General features: G+C 52.0%; 5 protein-coding genes across 5 annotated transcripts; 2 read left to right on the top strand and 3 right to left on the bottom strand.

Annotated features, from left to right (window-relative positions):
* Positions 1–788: 788 nt before the first annotated feature.
* Z519_08911 (uncharacterized protein) lies at positions 789–1,496 on the bottom strand (the record flags this gene model as incomplete). Its single annotated transcript, XM_016766638.1, has 3 exons — positions 789–822; positions 878–1,336; positions 1,432–1,496. 3 exons carry the CDS (start codon positions 1,494–1,496, stop codon positions 789–791), a joined length of 558 nt encoding a protein of 185 aa, XP_016616936.1.
* A 729-nt stretch (positions 1,497–2,225) lies between these two features.
* Positions 2,226–4,032, top strand: Z519_08912 (uncharacterized protein; the record flags this gene model as incomplete). The annotated part of the gene is made up of 6 exons (XM_016766639.1): positions 2,226–2,346; positions 2,402–2,575; positions 2,640–2,870; positions 2,923–3,235; positions 3,326–3,834; positions 3,959–4,032. 6 exons carry the CDS (start codon positions 2,226–2,228, stop codon positions 4,030–4,032), a joined length of 1,422 nt encoding a protein of 473 aa, XP_016616937.1.
* Positions 4,033–4,723: 691 nt separating this feature from the next.
* On the bottom strand, positions 4,724–6,457 carry Z519_08913 (uncharacterized protein; the record flags this gene model as incomplete). Its single annotated transcript, XM_016766640.1, has 4 exons — positions 4,724–5,090; positions 5,239–5,399; positions 5,481–6,328; positions 6,379–6,457. 4 exons carry the CDS (start codon positions 6,455–6,457, stop codon positions 4,724–4,726), a joined length of 1,455 nt encoding a protein of 484 aa, XP_016616938.1.
* Positions 6,458–8,386: 1,929 nt separating this feature from the next.
* On the bottom strand, positions 8,387–9,949 carry Z519_08914 (uncharacterized protein; the record flags this gene model as incomplete). Its single annotated transcript, XM_016766641.1, has 1 exon — positions 8,387–9,949. The coding sequence occupies one exon, from the start codon at positions 9,947–9,949 to the stop codon at positions 8,387–8,389; it is 1,563 nt and encodes a 520-aa protein (XP_016616939.1).
* Positions 9,950–12,582: 2,633 nt separating this feature from the next.
* On the top strand, positions 12,583–16,396 carry Z519_08915 (uncharacterized protein; the record flags this gene model as incomplete). The annotated part of the gene is made up of 3 exons (XM_016766642.1): positions 12,583–12,590; positions 12,670–13,082; positions 13,131–16,396. The coding sequence occupies 3 exons, from the start codon at positions 12,583–12,585 to the stop codon at positions 16,394–16,396; spliced, it is 3,687 nt and encodes a 1,228-aa protein (XP_016616940.1).
* Between the last annotated feature and the right edge of the window lie 1,051 nt (positions 16,397–17,447).

Raw genomic sequence — 17,447 nt, forward strand, 5'->3', positions numbered from 1 at the left:
CTGCAAGGAATCGACTCCTCCCACTCAGTGAGCTTCCGCTTTGCTGTGCTTCCAGCCAGACTCATTCCGGAGAGCAACCGATAATCTCTGTTCTCGAGCGGTAGAACCCATCGAAACCGCAAGACCGCACTCGAATCTCCTGCCGCAGGGATGAACAGCCCATCTGCCAAAAGACAGCCCTCTCGCAGAGGACCCCCTTCAGCCTGGAGAATATTCCATGGGAATCCCTCGCTTCTGTACACCATGGTCCTCTGCAATCCGGTACTTGTCCTTCACTTGCTCAATGGGTTGCTCAGCTTTCTCTATCCGGCCGCCACCCACGATTCAATCTTCGATACCTCGGTCCAACCTCATCTAGATGCTCATGCTCAAGACGGCCTTTGTCGCCTCTTCACCCTTTTCATGGTTGCATTACAATCAGCGCTTTATTCGTCACAAGCATCCAAGATCAGAGAGTCGCCCTCGCTAAACGGAGACAGGGACGAGATGGCGGTCAACAGGTGAAGCCATGGGCACCGAGCAAGCAGGAGAGGAGTATCTGAAGCATGCAATCGCTTATTGGGAGGTCGTTGCTCAGGCAAGAGAAATTGTGGACGGAACCATTTCAGATCGAGAAAATCAAAAAGGGGATATCATATTGTAAGAGCAAAGAAATTGGCACCCAAAGGCTTGCACGCCAGAAGCCGCCCCTCTCTGTCAACCGAGTTGAGTGTCCGCGCCAGAACCTAGTCATTCCATTTCAATAATCGCCGCCGGGGGAGTCGTTCGACCTGAGCCAGTCGCCATATCTACTTCGGGGGGTACTTGTTCTCGAGGAGCCACCTAGCAAGTTCATCAGTTTCCAGACGGCAAGGACCAAAGAAGGCGTCAATCTTACTTGCTGCCAAAATAGTCGGCAACAGCGAAAGCGCCAACACCAGCGGCCACAGATCCAGCAAGCTGCCAGTCCAATTTGCCCTCAGTGTGCTTCTGGTAGGCTCCATAGCCAATAGCGAGAGTAGCAATGCCCCAGATGATGGCATTTCCAATGACGACAGGATTGTCTCTGTTTTCGCTCAATTTCTGTCCATCCTTCTTCATCACGTCTTTGAATTGCTTGCCCTTGCTGGCAGCCTTCTTCTTAGCACTTTCGGCACCTTCTGAGATGTTTTGCACTTCTGCACGCGCCTTGTCCTCCAGTTCATGCTCGATTCGCTCAGCCTGTGTTTCTGTCTTGATCTCTTGTTCTTGGAAATCTGACTTAACGGAGCTGACGTGCGGCGAGTCGACGTCGATCAAGCTCGCAACTTCAGACTCGGACTGCGAGAGGGAAGGAACTGGTGGAGCGCGCCTATGACTACCACATTAGCGGACTGGGGTTATGCTCAGAGGTATTGCCGGAACATACGCCTACAAAGTGATTAGCTTGTGAATTGTGATTTGGTTACGGACGGATGTTGACTGACCTCTTCTGGGGACTGTTTGGGCCCTTTGGCGGCAACGTCAGCGTAACTCATCCTGCCAGTCTCCTAGAGGACGATGCAGCTCTAAAGGGAGGAGAGATGATGATATTCGAAGGGATTGAGGAGTCAAGAGACAAGTATCCGCACAGAGTGACAAAGTGACCGTGACGGGACGGAGCAAAGGAGCAGAAGCTCTCTGCTGCTGCCCGGTTTCAACCTGGCGAGCTGGGATGCAGGTGGAGGAATGGTATGACGAAGGTGGCTCGGTGGTTGCGAATCAGATGATGATTGGTTCGGCAGACATGCAAAGCATGTGATTCTACGAAGTAGAATTGGGGCGGTCAAGTGTGGCTAGTGAGCCTATTGTGGTTAGCGCGGCCTCATGTGGCTAAGTAGCGCATATGGCTTGGCGTCGGAGAGTTTCCGCTCTCTGGTGCTCCCTCTCCTCGTCGGATTGCCCCCAGCCACCCTGACCCGACCTCGTACTAGCTCTGGACCTCAGCAGCCTCCGTCATCAGCGTTGCCACATATCCAATCCCACTCTTGCAATGGAGACACATATTACTGCATGGTGGCTTGCCACCTTCCTCTTTCGGCAGAGAGGGATTGATAGATAATGTCTTAGGAACGCGAATGTTGTTAATGCCTCGCCTGGTCTCGCCTTCTAATCTTTATATCTCCTCGATGTGCGGCTCACTTCATCGTCATGCCAGCTGAAACTTGGACGTGACTCAACAAGGATTGTTGATAATCCAAACCGGGAGGAACGTGAAATTCCAGACAATGTCGAGCTACGAAAAGAAGTTCGAGTACAGAGGTCCAGCGGACGAGATCGCTGAGCCCGAGGGACTTTCAACCGCCCGGTCGAGGGACCTTGTCGACGGTGCCCCTGCTGGCTACCATGGTTTGTTCCGCACTGGTCTACATCTCGATTGTCTGCACGTTGCTGACAGATTCAGACCGTGACGTCTTTGGTAATGAAGAAGGTGCTGATATTAAATACAAAACACTGTCATGGCCCCTCGTCGCTGTCCTCATGATTGCTGAAATTGTCAGCAATGGCATGCTCTCCTTGCCAGCAGCGACAGCAGTGGTCGGCATCGTCCCCGGAGTCATCCTGATTGTCTTCCTTGGTGAGATAGCTGCAGGCCATTGGACACGGACCTCGAATCTCGTCTCTGACTGCAACCTACATAGGGATCTTTGCATTATACACCTCTCTAGTGCTCATAGACTTTAAAATCAACCACCCAGAAGTCCATAATATGGGCGACGCCGGCAAGATCCTCGGAGGACCCATATTGCGAGAAATCCTCGCCGCAGGCACAGTCATCTTCGCCGTCTGTGCCACAGGGTCACAGCTACTCGCTGGGCAGATCGCCTTGGGGGTACTGTCGGACAACAAGCTCTGTCTGATGTGGTATACCGGTGCGTTTGAAACGCTTGTTCCCATATCTATTGTCAACGACTGACGAGCCAGGAATATTTGCAATTCCAACCCTTTTGCTTTCTTTTCCACGGACCCTGGACCAGCTCTCCTGGCTCTGCATCCCCTCATGCATCTGTATTTTGGTGGCCGGTGTTGTAGGAATGGGAGCTGCTGGGGGAAATCCCGCCCTGGATCGACACGTCGACGTCGTCCGTTCCGCCAGTTTTTACAACGCTTTTGTGTCCGTTACGAATCCCGTGTTTGCGTACGCAGGGCATTTTATGTTTTTCATCCTCATCTCCGAGATGAAGCGGCCCGCCGATGCCAAAAAGGCAGCGTGGGTGTTACAGGTTTTTGCGACCACGTAAGTGGGGACCACTTTCCACTCGCCCTCATGGCTGGCATATCAACATTTGAGGCTGACCGAGAGCCGCCGTTGGCGATCCTCTCACAGGTTTTATACTGTTTTCGCTATCGTCATGTATGTGTATCTGGGGCCGGCGGTGCAGTCGCCGGCCTTTTCATCCCTCCCCACCAAATGGGCGAAAGCCACGTACGGTATCGCTCTTCCCAACTTCCTCATCGCTGGCTCCTTGTACTCCCACACCGCCGCCAAGTTGTTCTTCATTCGGTTCTTCCGCAAATCTCGCGATCATCTCCACAAACATACCGTCTTAGGCTGGGGCACCTGGACCATCCTGATCGTCCTTGCCAATGGAGCCGCATTTGTCTTGGCTGTGGGTGTACCTATATTCGCCTATCTAGTGAGTATTGCGGCGAGTCTGTTCGCAAGCTGGTATACCTACGGGATCGCCGGTGCTTTTTGGTTATATGACGCCTATCACGGGATGGACATGGGTCGAGTGAAAGGTATTTACGGAATCAGTGCATGGGCTGGAAGTCCGACCAAGACAGCAATCAATGTGGCGACATTTGCTGCGGGAGCCTTCATCTGCGTTGCTGGTAAGTTCTTCATATATTTCCCGGGATTGCTTTTATTCTTCTCTGGATCTTGACTGTGGCTGTACTGCATGACACTGTGCGTGGGATTCGAATACATGACTGACAGCCTTGAATCATTTCTCAGGAACATACGTCTCAATCAAGCTGATCGTCGACGCGTACGACAGCGGCACGGTCGGGGCGCCTTTTGCCTGCTAACGCGACACCTCATCCATCCCACGTCTATTGCTCGACACCGTCCTATGCTCACAAGTATTGACAGTGCTCAACATTACCTAGTTCGGGCTTGAGTAATAGTTTTGTCTTGTGCGGCGGATTAGACACGTTTTGCACGGTTCTATGGATTTATTTTCTGAGCCCCCTCCCTCTTCCGTTTGGGTTTGTTGGGCCGACCACACGTTCCATATATGTCATTGGGTGAAGAACTAGATCTTTCATCCAGAAACACCGTGGATATACATTGGAACACATTGGCCGGTGTTTGATGCACCCAAGAAGTCCCCGATAAGCCCGAATTATCTGAGAGTGTACAACTTTAAATCCATGCTCCCACCAGCCGCCTGACCGACTTATTACGCCGAGTCAAATTGAAAATTAGGTGGCACAGTCTGGCACAGAATACAGGCTGTTAAGAGAGAAGGGTGTGTAGAACCCATGAGTGGTACAGGTGTATTCTGTAATATGCACTCTAACCAGACTATAGTTGTAATTCTCTCTACAATGATGGCTCACTCACTAGTTTGGATGCAGAGGGCGTCGTAATGCATCAGGAATCCACCCTCAATTTCCCTCCGCTTCTCCTCGCCGAGTCTCGTGTCTGTTTCTTTTCGCTGCCTCCTTGTCCTTTTGTTAGGTCTCCTTCCCACGAGCCACTTCCCGTATCCAGACCTCAAGGTAAGGGCAACCCAGTCATCATGATCTTGGGCACCTCACCCTCGGTCAACTCCCTCCTGGCACTGCCGGCATCGATCTCTTTAACTACCAGGCCGTCCCGCGTGCCAAAATTCTTCCCCTTGGCCTCGCCGACAACGTCCTCCGGCATGCCCTCGCTCACGCTGTCGTGGTGCTTAGCCGTGCTGCCCTTGGGTCTCCACGTCGACACTGCCGGGATATCGGCCTTGAAGCGTTCGACTTCGGTCCCGTACGCCTTGGGCGTGAGCTTCATGAGCGTGTGCAGTGGCACTTCCATCCAAGGGGATTTCTCCTGCGGGATCTCCATAAAGTACGCGAATATGCAGCGGACGATGGCTTGATGACTGTAAATATCACGGGCGGCGTTAGTGGGATGGAGTCCATGAACGAATGTGAAAAAAAAAAGGGAGAAAAGGATTCGGGAGATAGGTGTCACGTGCAAAGACCCACGCCAAAAGAGAGTGGAATTGGAATGTTTGAAGATGTACGTACGTGATGATGATGATATTCTCGCTTCGTTCGAGCTCCATGATGATCGGCTCAAGCCGGATGACTACGTCGCGATAGGACTCACCTCCACGATAACGGTAGTTGTATTTGTCGTCGTCGCGGGCTTGGAAGTCCTCGGGGTATTTCTCGGATATCTGTTGGTACTGCATGGTAAAAAGAGATCCGTAAGCACGTAAAGGGGGAAAACAGATGCTAACAGCGATGGTAGGAAGATTCCAACTTACGGTCATCCCGTCGCAAACACCACTGTCCAGCTCATCTAGCGCTTTCCACTGTAACTTCTCCCAGCCGAGTTCTTCCTGGAGATACTGCGCGGTCTGACTTGTTCTCTTCAAAGTCGATGTCCATATCGTCAAAGGCGCATCCTTTGGCAGCCCGGACCGCTTGACCAGCTCGGGCAGCATTTTTGCGTACCGTGCACCACGCTCCGACAAGTTGGCATCGCCACCGATTTTCCCTTCGAGGTTGTATTCAGACTCGCCATGTCTGGACAGCCATATGCTGCGTGGTTTGATGTGCAGATTAGTGAGGTAATATACGAGGCGGGACTGTAGATAGTCTTGAATGAGGTTGATCACCACCCGTGCGCCGATGTTGATGATTTTCACGTATGTGAGATGCTTTTCTGACTCGTCTATCGTCTGATAGACCTTCTCGTAGTTTCGGATACGGTTGCGGAAATCTTTGGCCGCTACCTCGGGGTCCTGACCGATGTAGTCCGGAGATGTTGTCTTGACCTCGAGAATGTTGGACATGATGAGGTCTTCATCGTCACACTTGCTCTCGACGAACAGGTGAAGCAGGTTTGCTTCAACGATCTTGTCGTAAATCCATTTCCGCCGCGATTTGGTCGAATTGGTTGCGTCGAGGATGGCGACTTTATTGTTCCTATCCTTGAACCACATCAACATGTCGGCGACGGCTGCCTCGGCCGCAGCGCGGCGAGCCTTCTCGCCTTCGGCGTTGTTGACATCGAAGAATTTGGCATCTGGATGCGGATTGTCGGTCCGTCTGTATTTCCCGACGTTGAATACCTCGGCGTTCACCGACGTCCATCGAAGATATCTTTTGACTGAACCACGTTAGCGCAAGGGCACACAGGCTTGAGCTTTATGGACAAACCCTTGCCAGCTATCAGACTCTTGCCTCGAGCCGGCAAGCCGACCATAACCACGACGATCTGAGTAACCTCGGACTGCATTGATGTTAGTAGCTGTGCGACCAACCACCCAACTCGAAAAGTAAGATTGTGAAGCGACGTCATACTCGATCGCTTTGAGGGATGCACAACCCCATAATCAGGTACGACTTAGATAGCACGAAGAAGAAGCGAGATCGAGCAAATGATTCGTTCCGGCTGATGCGGGACCAGGGGCAAAAGGACGCATGTGTCGAACACGAAGGCTTGCCGTGCCTCGTGCCCTGAGCGTAGGCAAAGTCTCAAGAGGAAAATTCGGGCGTGCTCACGTCTTGGCCCATCCCAGCAATCTCGGCCGGGGATCACAGATGATTGAATAGAATGTTCTGCAGTGGTTGTAGTCTCACTCCAAGAACAGAGGGGTGGTCTTGTTGCAGAATCGAATACTGGGCGAGCGGCGAGATGTCGACTCGGGAATCTTTAACTGAACGTCCAAGCGAGACCAAGAATAGCGCTCGAACCAAGCGCGTCATAGGCAGGTGCAAACTGGAAATTGTCGAGAATCAGACCACGTCTCATTTGGGCTAGATTGGGGAAGGCCGCCGGTCGCGTGGTGATGGCTCGATGGACATGAAAACCATGCACATTAGGAGAATCGTTGTGGGCTATCGCATTTTTTTTTTCTCAGCTCAACACAATTTTCTGGCCGGAGTCGACGGGTCTGGCTTGCTGGCTGGCTGGTGCTGGTCCATGCCCGCGTTGCCCGCTCGGAACATTCAGGAATGGCCTTTTGGGGAGGGGGGCTTGCTTGCAGATGCGGCTTCTTCTCCACAACCCAGCATCTGGTTCTGCTCGGCTTACTCCATCCAGAAGGCAATGGCGATAGGACAAAGATGGGGGTGGTCGGTTCACCGGATGACTGCGTTTCAAGGCGCAAGAGTGTAGGCTTCATCCCCATAAGAGAGGCCAGACTGGCTGTTGCCTCGGCTGTCAAGGCCGAAGCATTCCCTCAGGGAAGGGGAAACGATGCTTCTCATGTGACAATCAAACAAGTCGCTTGTCCGACGGGGGCAATGTGAGGTAAATTATAACAAGTAGAAGATGCAGAGGCCGATGAACGTGACAGCACAATCAAATAAAAGAGAGTCGCTCACATCAGAGGGCTGAAGCACCCGATTCAAGGTGCTCCTGTTCAGCATGGCCAGCGGACTGGACTGAATGAAACTCATGGTGGGCTGAGGAGGCTGTTCGGTGCGCCCGCAATGGGCTTATGGGCTTATGGGCTTGCTGGGTAAGCGTGACAGAGGTGACCGATGAATCTAACGAGCAGTATGCCACGCCGATGTTCTCATCTTTCGAGCTCTCACGGTCTCATGATGTGTGGTATCGATCAGGTCGGAGGCAGGCAGGTTTGTTTGGGAGGATGGCGGTCAAGCCGGTAGGCAATCAAGCAGCTTCGGTTGCCGACAGGGTGAGCCTGTACTGTTGTTGGTGTCGAAAGGCGATGACGATATGCGGGAAGAAGGGCTGTGCAGGATGATATGATCTGGATTGAAGGGCGATGAGCTCGAGATGGACCTGTTGATGGAATGGTGCTGGTGCTGGCGCTGGTGCCGGTGTCTGGCTGGGCCTTTTTTTGAACGGGGCGGGACAAGATTCCTTATCGCGGTAGCAGTTGCTTATCGGCGGCACAGACGCGCTTCTCTACTCGGAACTACTTCTCTACATTGTGCTTGCGCAGTCACAGAGCACATCAGAGGACGAGGTCAAGGATATGTCAGAAAGCTATTAAGTTGGGATAAAAGCTCGCTACGTTGCTAATAGATCCAGAAAGCGATGCTCAGTGGAGGATGATCGACTGCAAGGACACACCGTGGGGTCCAACCTCCAAGCCATCTCTGGTCCAGGGGCGCTTTCGTCCTGGATTTCCCTCCTAGGAGCCCGAATTACTGGGTACATCATTGGATCCAATTCCTCACGTTCATGCCTTCCTCAGGCCCAGGCCTGGTGAAGCAAGCTCCCGGCGAACAGGAATTCCATGTCCGCACGTCGAGTATCGTGCCCGTTGACCTTCTGCACTGTCGATCTCTTCAACACTCCTTGATCCACTTTCACCTGCGCAACGCACGATTCACAAAGAATCAACCCGCAACCTCTGCCTTTGCCATCCTCCACCTTCCTCAAATACTTATCGATCCGCTGGTCGGCACAGCATCTCCAGAACGCAGGTTGGCAGCATAGCGAACACGAGTAGTACGCGCCGTGTTTCAGGGCCGGCCCTCGAGGATACCATTCATCGATCAGCTGGCTGATGTACTTGTAATAGACCTGGTCGGATCGAACTGCAAATCGCTGCATCGAATGTACCCTGCATCTGGATATATAGAGGCGGTTGAGAGAACAGTTGACGCACATGCGCGTTGCCGCTTTGCCCCTAGACTGATGCCCATTACCCACCTCTCGAAGCTCTGTCTCCCCCGGAAATTGGAAGACGTCGGCGCTGATGGGACCATAGCCGTAGATTCCGTATCTAAAATCGTGGCAAAAGTGACATGGCTGCTCTGGCGTTTCCAAATACTTGAAATTGATCGGGTGGGCCCACGGGGTTTGTATGGTGAATACCTCGTTCTGTGATGCCAATTCGGGCGACGATCGAGGCGAATCTAGAATGATGGGGTCATCCCGGGATGCTCCAGCTAGCACGTTTTGGGCTTGTTGGATCTCCACCGCTGCAGCTCGAATAATCTGGATGGGTGACGGCTGAGCAGGTGAATAGGGGCTCTGATGGACGTTGGCGGGGATAATATCAAAGACATCCTGAGATCCTTTTGGCTCGTCCGGGGCGTGCTCAGCACACTCTACACCTTCAGTTTGGCACCGTTTGCACGGTAGCCCGTTGCTTCTCGCAGAGCATCGCTTATTGGCTTCCTTGCACGCCGTACATCCACGAATCTTCGCCAGAAAATCCGTATTCCTCCTCAAACCGCTGCGATTTGTTCCTGCGCCGACCTCGTCAGCCTCTTCATCTTGTATTTCAAACCCCGTCTTGTCCAAGAGAGTGCCATGTTGTTGTCCATGATTAGAATTGCAGCTTGCACCACCCTGGGTGACGCCTCCTTTTGTGTCAGCATCAGGCTCAGAATCAGGTGTAGTCTTGTAGTTGGTACTACATTCTTTATTGGCAAGGTCCCTTAAGAGGGCCCTACCAGCATTGGACCGGAGTCTAAGGGTCACTGGAGCCGCCGAAGATTTGCCATAAGGAGCTGGAGCAAGAGTTGAAATTGCTGGCTTAGTTTCATACTTAGTCCGTTTAACTTTTGATGTTTTGCGGACCGCAGGACGACGTCTCTTCGCTGTGCTCGGATTATATTCATCGGAGGAATCGTCTTCATACCAAGATACGGCTTGCACAAAGTTTGAAGTAGCCTTAACTCGTCGAAGCTGATAATCCTTGCGCAAATGGCGCTCTTTGGTTCTGAGTGCGGAAGTCGAACGTTGCCAGGCCCTGTGGTACACGTCGAGGGCATGCCGAAGCCTTGACTTGGGGTAGCCCATGCTGAACCAACCACTCGATCTCGAGTCGAGTCACTGGGCCAGTGGTAGTAGGAAGGGTTGAGCTCAACGCAACATGAGACAAAAGTGAGAGTGGGAGTGAAAGATGAAAGGAAAATGCACGTGTTAGAACATGACAATGTGAAAAAGTGACAATAAGTGAAGAACGCATATCTTGGTGCCGAGAACTGGTTGAGTCATGATTCTCTGTAAATAAAAAGTCAGCTAGATCCACCAATGAAAACATAAAGGACAGTGGAAGGTGATAAAAAAAAATGTCAGATCTAAGCCTTGTCACAGGCGGTGGTCGTCAAAACATAAGCTACGTTGACCGTCGTGAATTGTAGAATAAATCATCCTGAGAAGAAAGCGCTGTAGCAGAGACGGTGCCACTCACATGAGACTTTTCTATCAAAGCAAACCTGTACAAGGTCTATATCAGCATCAGATTGTGACAGCCTCTGAGGTAAGACATCGACAGAAGTATACGTCAGGCTTGACAATTTCGTCTTTGTCGACTTGAGTCGACTTGGACATATGCTTGTCTTTGTAATGTGTCGATTCATCATGTGATGGATAGGGACATTGACAGGATTGAACATACTTGCATTCCCGCCAGAGACCTGGAAAATTCTGTCGTTAGCATTGTCCTCAAGAGACATGGAACGAATTTGTCGTTGATGCAAAAGTCAGGAAATGCATGAATGGTAGTTCGAGTTTATCTGCATCAGAGTACTGGATAAGACTCGTCATCTAGGAAAGTTCATCATTGAGAGGGAGGACAGAATAGAGAGGGAAGATGCATACCCAAGCGCGAAATATGCTTTGGCCAGCTATGTTCAAAGAGAGGACAGTCAGTACAAGTCGTGAATGAAGAACGTGGTTAGCGGACGAGCATTGGGTAAATCAGTGGGCGAGGTTTTCTAGGCCTGCCGCAATGGGGCATTTCCATCAAAACCGGCGAATTTTGTAGCCGTTGTCGGAGCCCAGTGCCATTCATCAAGATAATTTTCATCCAGGAGAACGGTGGAGCCGGTCATACCTAGGGATATCTATCTTCAAAACACCAGTCAGCAAAAACTCTCCACCAGACCTCAAGTATTGCAAGCTGCGCAAGGGTTTGGGTGATCAGATATAGCCTTTTTGATATCTTCCACGACTCGAAAGCCTCTGCCGGTAATTTCCAGCGTATATATTATCTTGAAACAATCATCATAACAGGTTGGCATGGTCGACTGGGGGAACGACGTACCCAAATGTTCATATTTCCGGATGGGGACGAACAGGAGCTCTGTAGCCTCAAGGACTTCTATAGTACAGGTTAGCCACATGTCTCTTAGCGGACTGACGCCTGTGATACGGGGATCCTGCATGATCAGACTGACGTGCGTTGCGATTTGAGTTTCATATCCAAAAGGATCAAAGACTCTAGTTTGTTACGGTATGCAGATTCATCATTGGAGAGGGAGCCAAAACATGGGGAAACACACCGAAGAGCTTGTCTGAACCTCCTTTTCGGAATTACTATCCTTCCATGTGCAGCAACTCGTAGGAAGGGCGGCCGTCCATCTGTGGAGCGAGTAGCTAGAGGAGAGATGTCAACGTCAACCTGATTTGCGAAGTACGCGGTCGGCCTCTAGTGTTAACAACAATCTTCATTGATCCTGCTTGCATCATGCATCTTGCGGTCTGAAGAGCTTCCAGCTGCCTCTCAGCAAGATTGCAAGGTCTTGCAAGAAGAGAGACGGGCAAAGATGTTGGTGTATAAGTATGGTACAAGAAGGTCGTCAAGTTTTTTTTGGGATTTTTATTAAATTTCAAAGCGCAGTTGGTAGCAGGACAGAAGCGGAAGGTCAAGCGAGGGGGCTTTTAACGCAGGCATTGTATTGCTGCTTGTTACTGCTAGCGACATGTTATAGGCACCCAGCTAGCCTAAAGGCCAGTCCCGCAAACGTTTGACCCTATAGGCGGGATGACTGTGCCCACCTCTTCGTATCTGTTCCCCATGAGTTATAGCTGCTGCTATTTTCTCCCCGGCACCCCCTTGGGAGTGAACCCCCCAGGCTCCATTGGCTGCGAAGGCGCCCTTCGAGCCTTGCCCATTGCCCACCATCCCGCATCCGCTCTGGGTTCCTGCACATTCATCGCATCGGCCCTGTCAGCATCCAAAATATTCTCGACTCAGGCCACCCAGAGCCCGAGTTATTCTCCGGCCACATGTCCCTGCAGATAACCTCCATCCCCCTTGGTGTCGACCAACGGCTGTAAGCGACCAATATGGTTCTGAGCTTGGCCTGCGGGCTTCAGGCAAAGAATAGCAACACAATCTGGCTACTTTTCACTCTCCACGTCCGCATTCGCCCTCCATGTCCCTCGCCTCGCCTCCGATCAAATTCAGGGTTGGGAGAGCTCTTTGTTTCTGTCTTTATTTCTACAGGGTACTCGGTATAGCATTCTCTTCCCGCTGAAGGAGACTCTTCCAATGTCGAGGAGGTGAATTGAAAGACCAGTGTGGCCGCCGATGCCAGAAACGACATAACACCAACGCCCACCATGGGCGAATGTGCCTTGAACCGTGTGGGCGCTTAACCCACCAATCTCAATTTGGCGGTCGGGCAAGACTGTCTCTTCACGACATGTCCTTGTATGTTTACGTCGAAGACTGTGGTTCCTTGTCACAGTCTAGAGCTCCTAGGCAGGACAGGCTAACAGCGTTTCGAAAGCCGACCTCTGCCTGCGGCTGAACATGCCCAGGCCCAATATCAACACTCCCCAAGAACTCCCACGGTTCTTATTCCTCTTCCACCACCACCACCACCACCACCACCAAGGGATGGCCAGACTGCGGCCTCTCCAGTGCGCCTTGGCCATGTCCCATTCCCGCCGCCGCTGAACATCAACATTGCCTCTGCTCGTGGTCTGTCCACTCAAGGACCCGTCTCCGCTCCTCTGCTGCATGGTCCCTTCTCCCCAACATATCTCAATTCGCCTGTGCCCAGTCCACAGAGTGCCATACCAATGGCGGCAAGAGTGTCAGCAGTCTATAATGTGCCTTATGACCCGAGAGAGTGGGTGGGAGGTAGCCGGCGAGCGTCATTTGGGTCAGATGGTCGAAATACGGGGGCACAAGCGGAAGGTTTGTTGATGTCCCATGGATAACGAGTGTGTCTGATCCTGTGTACAGAGGGACTTTCTAATCCACCTCCCCCCTATTCCGCTGCAGCGGCGGCAGCGGCGGTGGCGGCAGCAACGGGTGTGAATGTTCGGGAGGCTATCAGTGCCGGGTCAACTATATCACCAGCGGATTCGACGTTTACGGCTCCTGGAAATCAATCACAGTTAGACACGCCGACTAGTACTGTCGGAGTGTTATCACCGCTCAACCAAGGATCTAATTATCTTGCGGATAGCGGTCAGACTATTACCGACACGAATGGACTGAAATATTTCAATCCTCCAGGGCGACCTGGTGGTTTTGATCATCGCCCGGGTCCCTTGAGTATTTCGTCGCAGCAAAACGGGTCACGGCCAGGTTCTGCAATGGGTGTGCCGAGACATCCTCTAGGGACCACTCTGTCGATCAACACGGTGGCTGCACAACAGAGCATGCCTCTACCTCCACAGATTGATGCAAATCTTGGACCAGTTCCAGCTCCGCCAGGGTCGAGGAGAGCTGCGTCAGCGGATGCTTGTTCCTCTCACCCCTCGTCTGTTCAGAGTCGGGAGGGCTCGACGTCAAGATCATCATCCAAACAGAGAAGTTGGCATCCAGGACTGCCTTTACCTGGTCCGCCTCCAGGCCCGCCTCCTTCAGCTTTGAGGTCGCAGAGTGCAGGCGGAGGTCTGACCCTTGGTCAACCACAGGCGGCTGGAACGAACAGTCGACCAAGTCATCGCATTCCGATACATGCACCTCTTCTCAGTCCGATGCCTCCTACACCTGCAAATTGGAGAGATGAGTCTACTCATCGATCCAGTTCGAGAACGCCGATGCCGCTACATATTGAAACTACGAACCTCGATCGACCGGGCTCGACACCTGCAGGTTTGACCAGAAGTGCTGCTGTCCGCGTCTCTTCCGCTAAAGGTCTTCTGGAACGTCGGAAGCAACGTCGAAGTCTCCATGAGGGTCAATTGGCCGATCTCAGCGCCTTGACTATTGACACTGACCCTTGGTTCAACAGCTTGAGCCCCACCGGTATTAGTCCCGATCAATCACCTATTTTCGGCCCATTGGCGCCAGGACGAGCCAGCCCTGAAACTGCTCGAAAGGGTCTCCGGACCAGCAGCAGGACCAGGAACCGATCCCAGGGCAACGACAACGAGTGCCAAGCCCTTGACTCACCGTATCCTCCAGCACTGTCGAGGAGGAGCGGCCGGACACCACTTGTTCCGCCAAAGGCACTGCCTACACCTCCGCTCAGTCAGAAGAACCCCACTTCTGCACACAGTATTTTGCCCTCAGCAGCATCATCGGTATCTGAACTCGGCCAAGTTGAATATGATTCCTTCATGCAAGAAGCTTCACGACGGCACCAACAATTTCTGATGAAGGAAAACCAAGCAAACACTGAGCTAGAGAGATTGCAAATTTTCATGGAGTACATTGTTGAGGAGTCAAAGATCCGGCGGCAGCATTACCCAAGTCCGTTCGCTGATGGGACCTTCAACCCAGAGGAGGCAAAACAGCGTCTCTTTCCCGATAGCAGAACAACAGGGGCAGTTGAGGTGCGGGCTACGACACCCGGCAGAATGCGATCACCTATGCACGGAATGCGGGCCGATCCGTCTCAACATGCGGATATGTGGTCAAAGGAGTACCGCCCGGAGCTCTCGCCGATTGCCAGTATGAGTAACGACGAACTCAGTTCCCGTGGTCGAACCGCCAGCCGATGGTGGCAGTCTCAAACTGGCTCGGAAACCGACGGCGCACCGAAGAAGATGAAAAGGTCGAAGCGGGAATCCAAATATATGGGCCTCTCCGCCCTGTCGATGCAGGAAGTGTTGTCCGAGGCCGCGACCCCGACCAATATTAACGAAGTGTACAGCTCGACGGAGGGCTATCCAGATGAGAAGGTGAATCCGGAGACATTTGGCATCTACGATGACCTCGAGCCGCCACCAGTACAGGAGACAACCCCACCAAACCCATTGACCCCCGTGGGTCTTGATATTTCACGGTTTATCACCCTGCCTCCACCATATCCGCGACACTACCCTGCTGTGAATAACAGTCATCCCAAGTTGGCCACGTATCGTAGGCTTGTCCGGACGCTAAGCGACCTGAGTGAGTTGCAGAGCAGAAGATCGCGACATAATCTAAGCGTGGAGGCTTTGAGGACCGAACATAAGCGTAAAATTACTGAGGGTCAGAAGAGCTTCAAGACAAATATCTCGGCGCAGATCAATGAGGGCAGCATCACCTTTGCCGAAGCTGCAGAAGCCGAACAGGCACTTAAGATGGAAGAGAATATGGCTGAAAAAGCCTGCCTGCAAGCAGAATTCGATACGTTGCAGGACGTGGTGATTAACCCGATGCATGAAATGCTTCATGATCGCGCAACCCAGCTCAACGCCCATATGACGGCATTGACCGAGCAGCTGGTGGCAGACATGCAGGCTTCAGACCTCGACCGACCACAACAAGAGGGAGACGCAATGCCTGAAATATTGGAATATCTGACCCAGTTGAAATGGTTGTTCGAAACTCGAGAAACTGTCCATAAAGAGATATTCGACCTTCTCACCGAGCGAAACGACAAGTACAAAGCCATTGTCCTCTTACCTTATCACCAGGTCAGCAATTTCGAAAAGATTCGGGACACGGAGGATTTCTTCAATCGCGACAGTGCTGAGCGACACAAGGCATTCTGTGAGGAAGCGCTGATACGGTATCAGAGCTTTGTCGACCTCGTTGCAGAACATGTCCAAGGTGAGGTGGAACTGCAGTCGTCTGCCTTTTGGGACATCGCACCTGGACTGGTGGACCTGATTCAAAAGATCCCCGACGACATGAACCAATTGGGCACCATTGTAATTCCTGACGCTGAGTACGAGGAGAACCCCGTATACCGTCAGTTTCCACAACAGTATCTTTTCACATTGCTTGATCATGCAGAGAAATCGACATATCAATTTATAGAATCACAAAGCAACCTCAACTGTCTACTCCACGAAGTCAAAGTCAGTTTAATAGCAGCAAGATGTCGAGCTACCGAAGCCAGGCGAGCGCGTGCCAAACTGGATGGTCCTGTGGCAGGAGAGGATCCCATCCAAGTTCGAGACGAGCAAGAGAAGGCGGCTACCGCCGAGCTGAAGCAGCAAGTGGCGATGATCGAGGAGCAGTGGCTCGAGGCACTGGGAAGTGCTTTGCAGAGCAAGAAAGGACAGGTGAAGATGTTTTTGGAAAGTGTGGGTGGATGGGATGACTCTATTCAAGCCGGTGAATAGCTGGACAGCGTCTTACGGAGGATTTGTTTTCCTTTTTTTTTTTTTTTTTTCAACATCACACTGGGATGATACCAATTGAGCGAAGACCTAGTTTGTATGGCTATGAATAATGAAGGAATGACTGGACTTGTGCACAAATACGATGAAATGCCCTGTCATTTTTCATCCTCTATCCCCCGTTGCTGAGGTATACTGTCACCGTCACTATTGTACAAACTGTCCGGCTCGCCAGGTACTTGTTCGATGCTGAAATGCACATGACCGTCGATGGATGGTATGGCACCTTCGACTCCACTTCTGCTCGTTGAAACCGTGTGACCACGACGGGAGGGTTGCAAGTGGGTTCCTCGCGGTGGATGCCTCGTGGGTATTCGGACTCGATCCAAGGAATACGAGCGGCGGGGAGATAGAGAAGGACTTCGGGAGGTTGTTGGGTGGGATGAGGATGCCCGGTATTCGTCCTCCGTATACTCCGTTTCCGGTAGCTTACAGGAGGAGAGGAGAGTGGAGCCGACGCCTTGGCAGGGCTCCAACAATCGAGACGTTGATGATCGCCCGCAAGTCCTTCCCTTCTCCCTTGCTCGATTGCGAGCTTGATCTCGATCAACACCACATCACGCGTGTTTGCGTCGTTGCATCCTGATGAATGCTCCGACTTAGCCCTGCTGATCGACTTGCCGCTATGACGTCTATCGCGCAGGGATCCTGTCACAACTCTCAGAACTCATCGTTGATACGGACAGGGAGGGCGTTGGACTCTCCGGTCTATTTCCACGTATACTGCCAACAGCGAGATGCCATTGGATTGCTCTCAAGTTAAACGGCAACATCCATCCCGGACTCTATTTTGATGTCGCCCCGACCACATAGTCCCGTCGGTGGCCCAATGAATACGATGACGTTGATTGTTGATCTTTGTGAACCCATTCTGCGAGTGAGCGTCCAGCGCATTGCTACAGGGCTAGGTCGTCCCTGAAGCCGAGCTGAGACAAGATATACAAGAATATCTTGACTTCTCTTGACATTCCTTGACCCTTTTGCTTGTACCTCC

The sequence above is a fragment of the Cladophialophora bantiana genome (genome assembly GCF_000835475.1).
Source record: "Cladophialophora bantiana CBS 173.52 unplaced genomic scaffold supercont1.14, whole genome shotgun sequence".
Taxonomy (NCBI): Eukaryota; Fungi; Ascomycota; class Eurotiomycetes; order Chaetothyriales; family Herpotrichiellaceae; genus Cladophialophora; species Cladophialophora bantiana.